The following is a 13,225-nucleotide window of genomic DNA, read 5'->3' as shown; positions in this document are numbered from 1 at the left end:
TTTCTTTACATGACATGTACAGTAATTGCTTGTAAGTGGCTCATATAGAAAAGACTTGGTTTAAGTACTAACATTAACTGTAGCACAATCTAATTTGTATCTATGTACGCTAAAATAAAAAAATTAAATCCATGCTTTTTCTTTTTTTTTTCATGACAAATTTGTAACTTAAAACTCTGCCCCTTCTTATAAATAAAGATATCTTGAGTAATGTGGTACAGTCATGCCACTAGTCATGCTTGCAATGCATCGTATTATAGGGAGCGAAGATTAAAGGGACAGTCAACACGAAAATTGTAATTGTTTAAAAAGATAGATAATGCCTTTACTACTCATTCCACCGCTTTGAACAACTAACATTGTCATATTAATATACTTTATAACATTTAAACCTCTACATGTCTGCCTGTTTCTAAGCCACTATAGACAGCCTCTTATCACATGACTGCTAGTTCATGTGGGCCATATAGTTAGCACAACAGCACTAATTGCTAAAATGCAAGTCAGAAGATACTTAGATACAAGGTAATCACAGAGGTAAAAAGTATATTAATATAACTGTGTTGGTTATGCAAAACTGTGGAACGGGTAATAAAGGGATTAGCTATCTTTTAAAACAATAAAAATTATATTGTAGACTGTCCCTTTAAGTTTTGAAACAAGCTGAAACGCGCCTGGTCTTATGTTTATGTTTGAGAATGAATGATCAGCTATCTATCGAACTACAGGTAGCCCTCAGTTTACGCCGGGGTTAGGTTCCAGGAGGAATGGTTGTAAATTGAAACCGTTGTAAATTGAAACCCAGTTTATAATGTAAGTCAATGGGAAGTGAGGGAGTTAGGTTCCAGGCCCCTCTCAAAATTGTAATAATTAACACCTAATACATTATTTTTAAAGCCTTGAAATGAAGACTTTAAATGCTAAACAGTATTATAAACCTAAAAATATAGATTGTATCATCAAACTAAGTTTAATGAACAAAAACATTTGCTAAACATCACCTAATAAAATAATCACAACAGACTGCATCATCAAACTAAATTTAATGAACAAAAACGTTTTTTTACTTGCATTTTTCTGCAATCAGTTCACTGCATTGTTAGCATGTTAGATAATATTGGGTCTGCACCTATTCTATGCATTTCAATCTGCAGTGATTAATAGGCAGTTAGGCACCCTCACCTCAAGCTGCTGGACAGGAAGATAATAGGGAAGTGCCTGCTAAATTTTGCTCGATGGATCTGGTCGGATCTGTGTACACAGATCATTTTAAGGCTGCTAAAATTGCATAACTTTGCTGCAAAACAAGCGGACAGCTCCACCTACTGGATATTTTAGTGCATTGCTTTCTAAAAGCTTTTCAATAGCAGTCACATGACTAAAAAAAAAAAAGGTTGTTATTCTGAAATGGCGCAAATTGAACCGGCATAAACCGAGGGCCACCTGTATAAATAGGACATCAGCTGAAATTAAAGAGCTCCAGATAGAAAATAAAAGTTCAATTAAAAAAGCAAGCACACCATGTATAATGCACAAAATAAGTATTAAATTCATCATTTATGCAAGCAGTTTGTCATACAATGGGTGGACATGCCAGGTCCAGAATAAAAACAATCAAATTAGTTATGCAAGATAGAATTGCTGCCAAATCTGATATTGCTCTAGTTCAACATAACATTTTAGAATCAATCTAGAACAGACCATATGGATATAACCCAAACTTCTATTTACTGGCACCACACATATACATATTTGGAAGGCTAATGTGTTTTTTTTTTTTAATGCTGCTTAGTGGAAACCTCCTTGGTAATATGAGGGAGCTGTACTGACTGACTTTAAAGGGCCATTACAGTAACACAATTTAAAAAAAAAAAAAAAAAAAAAACACACTGTTATACAATGTCATTTTAAAGTGAATGTAAATTTTGATGATAAAGTGCCCCCGTTTTTTAAAAATTTGATTATAAACAGGTGCACTTTAATGCATCAAAATTTACATTTCACTTGTGTTGTGAAAATACTTACCTTTTAATCTTGACAGCTGCTGCATTGCTTCCTCTGCCCGTTGCAAAGTCTCTTCCTGGGTCTAAAATGAGGAATCCGGCTTCCTCCAATCACGGCGTTGAATCAGACACTGATTCCCCCTGGGGGAAGCCGTGATTGGAGGATGACCGTTTCGTAATTTCTGACGTAGGAAGAGGCTTGCGACGACCGGGGGAAGCTGGAGCGGCTGTCAGGATTAAAAGGTATTTTCACAACACGAGTGAAATGTAAATTTTGATGAATTAAAGTGCCCTGTTTTTAATTGAATTTTTAAAAAACAGGCACTTTAGGGATGTGAAACACACAAAGAAATATTTTGTGATTCAGACACATTGTACTATTTCAAAAAAGTTTCCAATTTACATTACCAAATTTGCTTCATTCCCATGGTATTCTTTGTCTGGGGTACTAGATGGCAGGACTATCAACCCAAGAGTCCCTAACAATATTTCTACTGTTTCTTTCACCCATTTGCGGATGTTAAACATACGGTAGTCAAGGGTCTATAGTTAAAAAATGACATGGTCAAATCTGACAGAGAATGTCATTTTAAAACTATAATTGTCCTTACAACACAAACCCCTGATAATTTAACCTTTTTTTGTGTGCAAAAATATGTTTTACAATATTGAGTTGCATCTTTTATATACAGGCTAGAATATTAAGTAAACTCTCACAGTAGTTTTTCTTTTTTAAATATTCTGAAAAATGTCAAGAAACACCTTTAACCCCTAAGTGACCAGACCATTTTTCAATTTTCTTAACATTAAGGACCAGGGCTATTTTTTACATTTCTGCAGTGTTTGTGTTTAGCTGTAATTTTCCTCTTACTCATTTATTGTACCCACACATTATATACTGTTTTTCTCGCCAATAAATGGACTTTCTAAAGATACAATTATTTTCATAATATCTTATAATTTACTATAATTTTTTTTATAAAATATGAAAATATTAAAAACACACTTTTTCTAACTTTGACCCCCAAAATGTTACACATCTACAACCACCAAAAAACACCCATGCTAAATAGTTTCTAAATGTTGTTCTGAGTATAGAAATACCCAATGTTTACATGTTCTTTGCAAGTTATAGGAAAATAAGTAAAAGTAGCATTTTGCTATTTGTAAACCATTTTTTTTTCTCCAAAATTAGCAATAGTTACATTGTAACACTGATATCTGTCAGGAATCCCTGAATAACCCTTCACATATTTTTTTTTTTAGTAGACAACCCAAAATATTGATCTAGGCCCATTTTGAAATATTTCATGCCACCATTTAACCATCAAATGCGATAAAAAAATTTTATTTATTTTTTACCAACTTTAGGTTTCTCACTATAATTGTTTACAAAAAGCGTGTGCAATTATGGCACAAATGGTTGTAAATGCTTCTCTGGGATCCCCTTTGTTAAGAAATAGCAGACATATATGGCTTTGGCGTTGCTTTTTGGCAATTAAAAGGCCGCTACATGCAGCTGCGCACCACACTTGTATTATGCCCAGCAGTGAAGGGATTAATTAGGTAGCTTGTAGGGTTCATTTTAGTTTTAGTGTAGAGAGTAGCCTCCCACCTGACACATTCCACCCCCTGATCCCTCCCTGACCCTTCTCAAACAGCTCTCCTCCCTCCCCCACAACACAATTGTCACTCACTGGATTTCAATAAAAAATATCCTGGTATCCGGAAGACAGAGTAAAATGTCATCTTACCATGTGCAGTACCATTGCATGGCTTGTTTTGTACACAAGCATTTCCAAGTTTTTAATTTCTTCCTCAAGCAACAGTTATAAATCGATATGCTCAGGTTTTCGGACAGGGACATGTGCAACACACAATATGGTAATTAGCCATGTGTTTACAGGACACACCCAGCATAGGTGTGAGTGCGACCACTACCAATGATGAATGAGCATAAAACGGGAAGGGGCGGGCCTCACAGACACCCGCAAGTCAAGCAACAGCATTACCCACAAATTGAGACACAATAGAGGGTATATATTAGACTGCTTGTCAGTATACATTTTACTCTGTCTCCCAGATACCAGGACCAACCATCTGTTCTCAAGCTGGGTGATTCCATTTGATAAATGTGCTAGTGGGCACCGAAACGTCATGGGACTTTGTTTTAAACTTTTCCATTAAAAGTTATTTTTTATTGAAATCCAGTGAGTGCTGTCATTCCTTTGGACTATTTATCTTTTGACTCAGCACCCTGGTATTGTATTCACCCCTGCCTGGGGCCTGAGAGTGCTTATCCTTTACTTGAGATATAGATATAGATATAGATATATATATATATATATTTATTAACAAGGGAGAGCACCTGGCAGTATATCAACTGCCAGGGTGCTAGTGTAATTAAATATATTATATCTGAACACAACACTGGCACTCGGTCTTTCCAAAAAAATCTTTTACTGTTTAAGTAGTGATGTTTCGGGGACAATAAAAGATTTTTTTGGAAAGACCAGCGAGTGCTAGTTTTGTGTTCAGATATATATATATATATATATATATATATATATAGAGATATATATATATATATATATATATATATATATATATATATATATATATATATATATATATATATATATATATATATATATATATATATATATAATGCGGTGTTCGATCCCCCTTTAACCCCTAACCTCCCTGATCCCCCACAAACAGCTCTCTAACCCTTTCCCCTCTACCTATTTGCCACCATCTTGGGTACCCAGTTTACTAAAAAAAAAAAAAAAAAATCACTTTTTTTTTTATAAACCCCTCCAAACCCAATTTTTCTGAAGTGTAGCTGCCCCCCCCCCCTCAATACCCTACCAAAACTTATTCAATCTGCTCCCTTACACTTTGCTGTAGTATAGCGGTCCCACCCACTGCCGCCTCTCACGCGTGCTCCCAGACCCATCATCCCTGCTAACAGGAAGTTCAGGAACTCTACCAGCGATGGGTCGCCCACCCGCCTCCCTCCCACGCTACCAATGATCGGCACCATCGCTGGCCGATGCAGAGAGAGTGCCACAGAGTGGCTCTCTCTGCATTGGTTGCTTAAAATGGGTATTGCAGGATGCCTCAATATCGAGGCATCACTGCAAAACCCTGAAAGTGACTGGAAGCGATTACGATCGCTTCCAGCGCTTGAAACCTGAGGACATGCCAGGCACCTCATTGGTCGTTAAGGGGTTAATGTTAAACTGAAAAATGGCTGTGAAAAAGAAGCTAGGAAACGTACAAAGCATCCCATTGACATACTGCTCACTAGCTGATAAGGATGATTTCCACATAAAATGATAAACTACGTTTTACCAAAGGACATTTAATAGATCAGCACTTCAATCAATAGTAATTAGACTGCCCTAATTTAAATTAAAAAAAATAAATAAAAAAAAAGAAGAAATAAAAACTTCCACCACAATAATTATTCAGCATTCCTATACTTGGTTGTGTCTTACCTGGAAACGTACAGAGACAACTGCCCCACAGATCTCTTCTCCAACCATGAACTGCTCCCCCAACATAGCCAAGATCAAGTTTTCCCAGCACCTGGATGCAAGGCCTTTGCGCAAACGAATTATCCATTTCCCTCCATTCTTATTTGCATCATCCTACACACACAAAAAACACAAAAAAAAAATTCTACAATTATTTTTTTTCTATTAAAAATGGAAATATGTCAATAATAAGATGCTAGCTAATATCTATTAGTAATAGTAGAATTTGCCTTCTCCCCTTAAAGGGATAGTCTACTCCAAAATAGTTTGTTTAAAAAGATAGATAATTCCTTTATTACCCATTCCCCAGTTTTGCACAGTCAACATGGTTATATTAATATACGTTTTACCTCTGTGATTACCTTTTATCTAAGCCTCTTCTGACAGCCCTCTTATCACAAGGCTATTTATTTATTATCTATTGACTTGTATTTAGCCAATTAGTGCAGTGTCCTGCACAACTCCACGGGAGAGAGCACAATGTTATCTATATGGCACACATGAATTAGTATCTTGTGAAAAGTTATAAGAGGCTGTCTGTAGTGGCTTAGAAACAGGCAGAAATGTAGAGGTTTACATGTTATAACGTATATTAATATAACAATGCTGGTTGTGCAAAGCTGAGAAATTGGTAGTAAAGGCGTTAGCTATATTTTTAAACAATAACAATATTGGTGTAGACTGTCCCTTTAAACATTTCCACTTTAGGAAAAACTATTTAACAGTCCATCAAGCAATTGAAGTGAGACAACAAATACACGCCTCCATGTGCTGTCACTCAGAACGTTAGCAAAAATAAATTCTGGCTTTTTTTAAGGGCCAGTATTGTACTGGGGAAATGTGCGTTGGATGTAATTGGACAGTGGATTGTGAGATCACAAGGAGGGTGGGGACTTACAGTTAACTATCCAAACCGCTCAGTGCAGATGTCGTGCCAACGGCTGTTTATTGTTGGGTCGGTAGTACATTAAATGTCTCTATTAGCACTCAAGCGATTTTGGAATTTGTCCAATAAATGTTTTTAAACTTCTTTGATTGTACACGAGTTCAACTTTAAATTATGACATACATGAGCCTGTATACTTAAAGCTGAATCACAGCTCTATCCTGCGAGAGTACAGAACCACGGTTTATAATATTTCTTTACCTAATAGGACTTCGCTATTGTGTTTTATCCTTTATTTAATTACATCTACAAGATCCCCCGGGACATTTTATCCTAATTTCAAGTGCTTTATTCACATTTTTTAATTTATATGTTTGGTATCTATACACTTATGAGATATGGGGCATTCTTATTTACCCCATGTTTTCTCTTTCTGACATACACTACCCATTGGAAAATCTGCTGTGAATCTAGACAAAAAAGTAGGAAATTTCCTTTACAAAAATTATGACTACCTATATTTGAAGCCAATTAACCACCCCTACACTACCAGGAATTCCAGAGAAAACCATGCCCAAAATACCAAAGAATTTTTAGCATGTTTGCTATAACTCCAATAAAACATAAATCGAGCCTTTGTTTTTCTATTTACCTATCAAAACTATATATATTTTTTTTTAGTAGACAACCAAAGGTATTGAGCTGGGCCCCTTTTGGTATATTTAATGCCACTGTTTTGCCACCAAATGCGATCATATATATATATATATATATAAAAAAAAAAAGTTAATTTACATACAGCTTGTACAGTTATACCACAAATGGATGTAAAAGCTTATCTGGGGTCCCTTTTGTTCAGAAGTAGAAGATATACATAGTTTTGCCATTGATTTTTGATAATTAGAAGGCCGCTTACTGCAGCTGCACACAATACTTCTGACATTTCTGGCAGTGAAGAGGTTAATTAGTTAGCTGCCAAGGGTTATAGTATTCTAGTGTAAGGATTACCCTCCCACCTGACACCACCCTGATCTCTCCCATACAGTTCTTCCCCCCAGCACCCACACTTTTACCACCATCTTAGGTACTGGCAGACAGTCTGCCAGTATAAAGTTTTAGTTTTTTTTAGAAATGAATTTTAATTTATTTTCTGCAGTGTAGGATCCAGTACACAGTTTAGGTACATTTTTTTATTATTTTTATTTTCTGTAGTGTAGCAGTCCCCCCACAAACCTCTCACTGTGATCTGGATTGTAGGGCCCCCCACACTGATTTTTATTTTCCTTTAGTGTAGCATCCCTTCCCTCCCTCTCTCATCCTAACTTTATTTTCTGCAGTGTAGGGCCACTCCCAGTCCCTCCGCCTCTGTGCCACTCACCCGCATTCCTCTTTCCCTCCTGCACCTCCCACCGGCACTGAAGGAGATTATTACAGACCGTGACACAGACGGTAATGAAGCACCGATCGTGTTGTGTTACCATATGAAGACAGATTGCCTGCAGCTCAGGAACAGCAGTCTTGGCAGCCACTTTACTGCCGAGACTGCTGGAGCTTCCTGAAGCTGCAACATGTATATATATATGTTAATACAATGAGCTCTGTACCGCATGACGTACATATACATTGGATTGAGTAAAGTGGTTAATGGATAAGTGCATCCATGTGCAAGGTTCTCTTGTGGAATTTTATATTCTCTAAAAAGTGTACCTTTAAGAAATATATACTTTTAGAGGGTTAAATTGGATCAGTGCATTTTAAGCCATGAAAACTAAAATTTAAATTTATTAAATGGCAAGCTTATGGCATCTTGCTAATGTATAGCTGTGTTGGCATTGGGATTAAGAAAGCACATGCATATTTGGTATCTGCGCGCCAAGGAGACATTATCAATTACCTTTTTTTTCTTTTCTTAATACGAATATGTTCTCAATAAAATGTCAGGAATGAAAATTAAATCATTTTACGGTGAAAAAATTGAAGAACGCACTTTAAAGCAGATTCATTGACATATCTTTAAAAAAGTTCTATTATGCATTTTTGTATTCCCTACGGTGTGTACTTTTAGAAAATATATACTTGTAAGAGGTTAAATCAGTTCTATAGAGAAGTTTGGCTTTTAAATCATGAATTATAATTCTGTTTATGGCAAGTTGAGAAAATCATACTGCACTCTTTGTAATTGTATGTCCATATTTCCTCTAAAATTATATATAACTATATATACTTGACAATATAATATTCAGGGAAACTAGCGATTTTATACAAATATTTACTTTCAGAGCAGGGATTTAATTTGTGAAAGATATATTAAATATTACGGAGAACAAATATATTTGTAGTAATTTTTTTCACATCTATTGCAACATATCTTAACCAAAAAACAAAAATACAGTTTAAAATATAGTTGCTTTGCTTTAGCACTGAATGTGTTAAAGTATGATTGTACGGAGGCTACCAAAGTATTTCTGAGCTATAACCTAAAGGACCATTAAATACAGCAAAATTGCATAGTCAACAAGATTAATAAAGACAAAGCAATAGCACTTACACTGAACCAATTCCCAGTATCATGTGACAGCCATCAGGCAATTACAGAATCATATATGTATACACTGATCTCATGCTCAGTAGGAGCTGGTGCCTCAGAAAGAGTGCTTATAAAAAGACTGTGTACAATTTCATAAAAGAAATAAATCTGAAAATCTTTTAAAAACGGCATGTTCTTTATGAGTCATGAAAGTTTAATTTTGACTTTAGTGTTCCTTTGAGCATGAAAGGCTGTGGAATGACTCAGATTTGGCTTAAATGTAGTTAAATTAGAATTAATGCAACTTAAATGGCCCAAATAATATTTGAAAAGTTCTCACTTGCTGTGCAGCACCTCACCTCCCACATTGGTTTGATCCCTTCCTTGAAAAGGTGAAAGTCACTGTGTCCAGACAGGTCCCCGGGGCGTACCATGTGACTGTAAAACCTCCAAAATTGCTCCACCTGAGGCATTACAAAAATATTTTTTTTTATGCTTTGTGCAATTTAAACAAATTATATAACAAACACACAGTGAGACAATATTCACTTGGGAGAATGCAACACTGAAAACGAACACTAAATGCCAAATTAGGTCACCTTTTTCCACTTAAGAAAACCTTATAAAAAAGGTACAAATACTTTTTTTCTACATTAAAAGTGAGATTTTTCAAAAGTGATTTTGTGGTACACAGAACAGCAACAAACATATTCTGAGACATGCATCCATGCCTGATGAAGAGTCAACTTTTTTTATTTGGTTTCAGAAAGGATTTTTTTTCTTGAAGTTTGTAAACAAAGATGTCATTTTTTTTCTGTGACCAAATAAAAGGATAAAACAAATTGGAAAATGATTTTTTGTTTCATACACAACTATAAAGTCCACTCACAGAGGCAAAGGTACCGATCTGTTTAATGTTCTGCTCATAGCTCTGGGAACTGGTAGGTCTCCCTGGGGTTCTGCGCGAATACCAGAAGGTGTAGTAGTACTGCAAGGGGTGCTCAGTTGGACCTGGCACAACAGACTATAAAACAGAATATCAAGTTTCACAGAGGTAAAAAGTAACAGAATAAAATAAAATTTAAAAACAATATATATGGGATTAAAAATAATGCATATTAGTTATATAAAAATAATACATATTAGTAATATAAAAATAATACATTCTGTTGCTATCTCTGAATGAGAAGACTTCCTGCACTACAATTAAACATACCAATTATGCATGCAGTGATCAATTTCAAGGAAAAACGATTAAAAAAAATTAATATAAAACAGTAAGTTAAAGAAGTCTGCTTTTGCACTTAGATTCAATACTTCTTTAAATTTTATGTAAAACTGTTAAGAAATGCTTCATTCAGCTCTCTCTTCTATAGCCAACTACTTCCCATTGTATAATCTTTTTACCTCACGCGTCCATTTTTCAACTAGTCACTTCTTTTTACATTTTCCCCTAAACACTTTTTATATTATTATGTATTATATTTTTCTCTCTCCTTATTTCTTAGTGTCTTATGAAATAAAAAAGTAATAATATACACAGAAGGCTCTAGCACAGAAGCCACTGTAGCAATGTGTTTGGGGGTGCCACATATTTTATGTATATTGTCCATTAAAATTTGTTATACTCTGCATGTTTGATTATGTCTTAACGTTAAGGAAACAACATAATTGTTGAATATTTGTACGTGATTAGTGTTTAATAGAAAGGCAATTTATACAAATATAAGTCACAATCTATTCTTCTAAAAGTTATCAGATCTTGAATGAGAACTTTTAATGGACATACGACACAGTGAACACATATTTGTCTGCAGCTGTGCATTGATGATGTAACCTGACAATTTACAGGTATTTTATAGATATGCCTCTACGTCTCATGCTCTGAGTAGAGGGCTCTATGCATGTTAATAGATGCGATTCAAGCACTGATAACTTATCAGCTTTTTTGCAATCAACATATATACTGCACAAGGCAGCCAAGGCTATGATCCAACATATCTATCAACTATACCTTCTTCCTGGAGGATGTCTGGCACTTGTCCTTGTCATTTCTTTCCTTCTCACAGTCTTTCTGTGTGCCGTTCTCTTCATTTTGATCATGATCCCCACTGTCGTCATCTTTTAGACTAAATAGAAAATTAGAGAGCAGGGATTTTTTTTTAACTCTAATAAGTGTGACAGTTCTGTAGAAAATAAACTATGTTGAGATCTTTATCTTGAAACAAATGTCTTCTCCAGTGTAAATCCAATTGAGCAAATAACCATCTCAAATAGAGACATTGATCAGTAAGGTAAACTATAGAAATTGTTTGTGACCAAAAATATTATAGAAATCTTGACAATTTGCATAATTTCATGGATCTTTCACTTTGTCAAACAATGTTGTGCTCATTTTTCATGGAAGTGTTGCAATCCCATATTATTTATAAAACCAGAGAGAATTCCCCAGTGAAAACACTCTCTCTAATTCTTAAAAATGTATGAACCAAACAAACGTTAGTATATCAGCAACCCAAAATAAGAGTTACAAGTATTCTTGGTAAATCTGTATGTTGTAAAAAGATATATTCTAATCTAGATCATGTGTTGCATTGTATCCTCTTGTTGCTAAAAAGGGAAAGCAACACATGGCTTCATATCGTTTTGCAGCAATGGGGTAAAAATAGCGCACCTAATAAGATGTATTGACAATTAAAGTGTGGGGACCAATGTGTTTGAAAATTAGCCAGTAAAAATGGAGGAACTAGTCCACACAACTTAGGAGCAAGAGTGTGTCTGTATGTAAAGATATGATGCTAATATTTTATGTGTGAAAGTAAAATATGCAGAATTGCTTCAATGATGCTACAGATATAGGCAATTCATGTGTGTGCCACCATCTTGGTTCTATTTTCTGATTTCTGTAGCAGAGTTACAGCTGCATAATTGTTAAATACCAGTACCATGCTATGCCTGGCCGATGCAGAAATACAATAGGGACTTGCAATTTTTCACACAACAATCAAAATGTCTGTAGAACAGCAGTGCATGTGGCAACATATACAAATTACTGATGCTTTTCTGCAGAATTTTGCATAATGGTTTAGATGTAATTGACACATTATTTTCCACTACATTTAAAAAAGTGCTGACAACTTGAAAAATCGAGGATCAGATGTATTGGTTCCCAAAACTTGTAAAGGAAAAACAATTTTATCCAACATCCCAGCAATATCTAAAACAGGGCCTCTATGGGTCCAGATATTTTAAACGTTGTCGCTGCGACTATACTGAGCTTATGGCTGCGCCAACTTAATGTTATGACACTTGTTCCATGCCTTGTTGCTCCCCTGTCACTGCACATGTGGTGATTATCACCGGCTGCTAATCCTGTGTTGTTAAACGCACTCGATATGACGGTAGTGTGGTCGAGCCGTGATATTAGCTATTTGCTCGTGAAAACCGCCACGGCGTGTAATCTAATAGGCAAAACTGGACACCACACCAAACTCACGCATCAAATTTGTTGTTCATCGTCGCTCTACTACTTCTCTTGTGGCCACTTCCGCTCCTACCACAACATTCCTCCGAACCCCTACCTCAGTTTCCTGCGGAACGTACAGACTGAGGGCATGTTCCCCCTGGGATAGGTGAGGATAACGCACAAAGGACGTCACATCGCCACCATTTTGAAAAAGGCAGAATTGGAAAATATACAAAATACATAGACAAGCAGGTTTTTTGTTGTTGTTGCTCATTGCAGCCCTTGTGAACACATTGTAGAACTTGTATTAAATTAAAAAAAATTAATCTATTAACTATTTTATTTCTAACACCAGCTTAGCTGGTGAACATATTTTAAAACGTACTACAAGATTGTAAAGTTCCTACTTTTTTGTTCTCACAAAAATATATAAAAAAAAAAAAAAAACTATTTCATGATTCAGATATAACATACAATGTTAACCCCTTAAAGGGACATGAAACCCACCTTTTCTCTTTCATGATTTAGAAAAAGCATGCAATTTTAAAAAAAAATTCCAATTTTCTTTTTATCTAATTTACTTCATTCACTTGATATCCTAGTTTGTTGACTATGACTAAGGCGGCTTTTAACCAAAACACGTAAGACCTAGTTTTCCCGTTTATTGGCACTTTTGATTTTTTCTTCTACCATATTATTTAATAAAGTGAACAGCTTTTTTCCTCCATGCCTGCTTTTTTGCTTCATTTATCCTTTGTTGGAAAGCATATTTAAATAGGCTCAGTAGCTGCTGATTGGTGG

The 13,225-nt window shown here is 35.4% G+C and overlaps 1 protein-coding gene across 1 annotated transcript in view; it reads right to left on the bottom strand.

The window, feature by feature from the left end:
• EIF4E2 (eukaryotic translation initiation factor 4E family member 2) overlaps positions 1 to 12,585 on the bottom strand; it is a 35,031-nt gene extending 22,446 nt beyond the window's left edge. Inside the window, exons 1-5 of the mRNA XM_053709056.1 lie at positions 12,455 to 12,585; positions 10,973 to 11,087; positions 9,848 to 9,982; positions 9,318 to 9,422; positions 5,507 to 5,659 (exon numbers count right to left, since the gene is read on the bottom strand). Coding sequence (XP_053565031.1) covers positions 5,507 to 5,659; positions 9,318 to 9,422; positions 9,848 to 9,982; positions 10,973 to 11,087; positions 12,455 to 12,474 — 528 coding nt within the window. The 5' untranslated portion in view covers positions 12,475 to 12,585. The remainder of the gene's footprint in view (positions 1 to 5,506; positions 5,660 to 9,317; positions 9,423 to 9,847; positions 9,983 to 10,972; positions 11,088 to 12,454) is intronic.
• Positions 12,586 to 13,225: the final 640 nt, after the last annotated feature.

The sequence above is a fragment of the Bombina bombina genome, chromosome 4 (assembly GCF_027579735.1).
Source record: "Bombina bombina isolate aBomBom1 chromosome 4, aBomBom1.pri, whole genome shotgun sequence".
NCBI lineage: Eukaryota > Metazoa > Chordata > Amphibia > Anura > Bombinatoridae > Bombina > Bombina bombina.
This window is presented reverse-complemented; position numbering and strand designations above follow the sequence as displayed.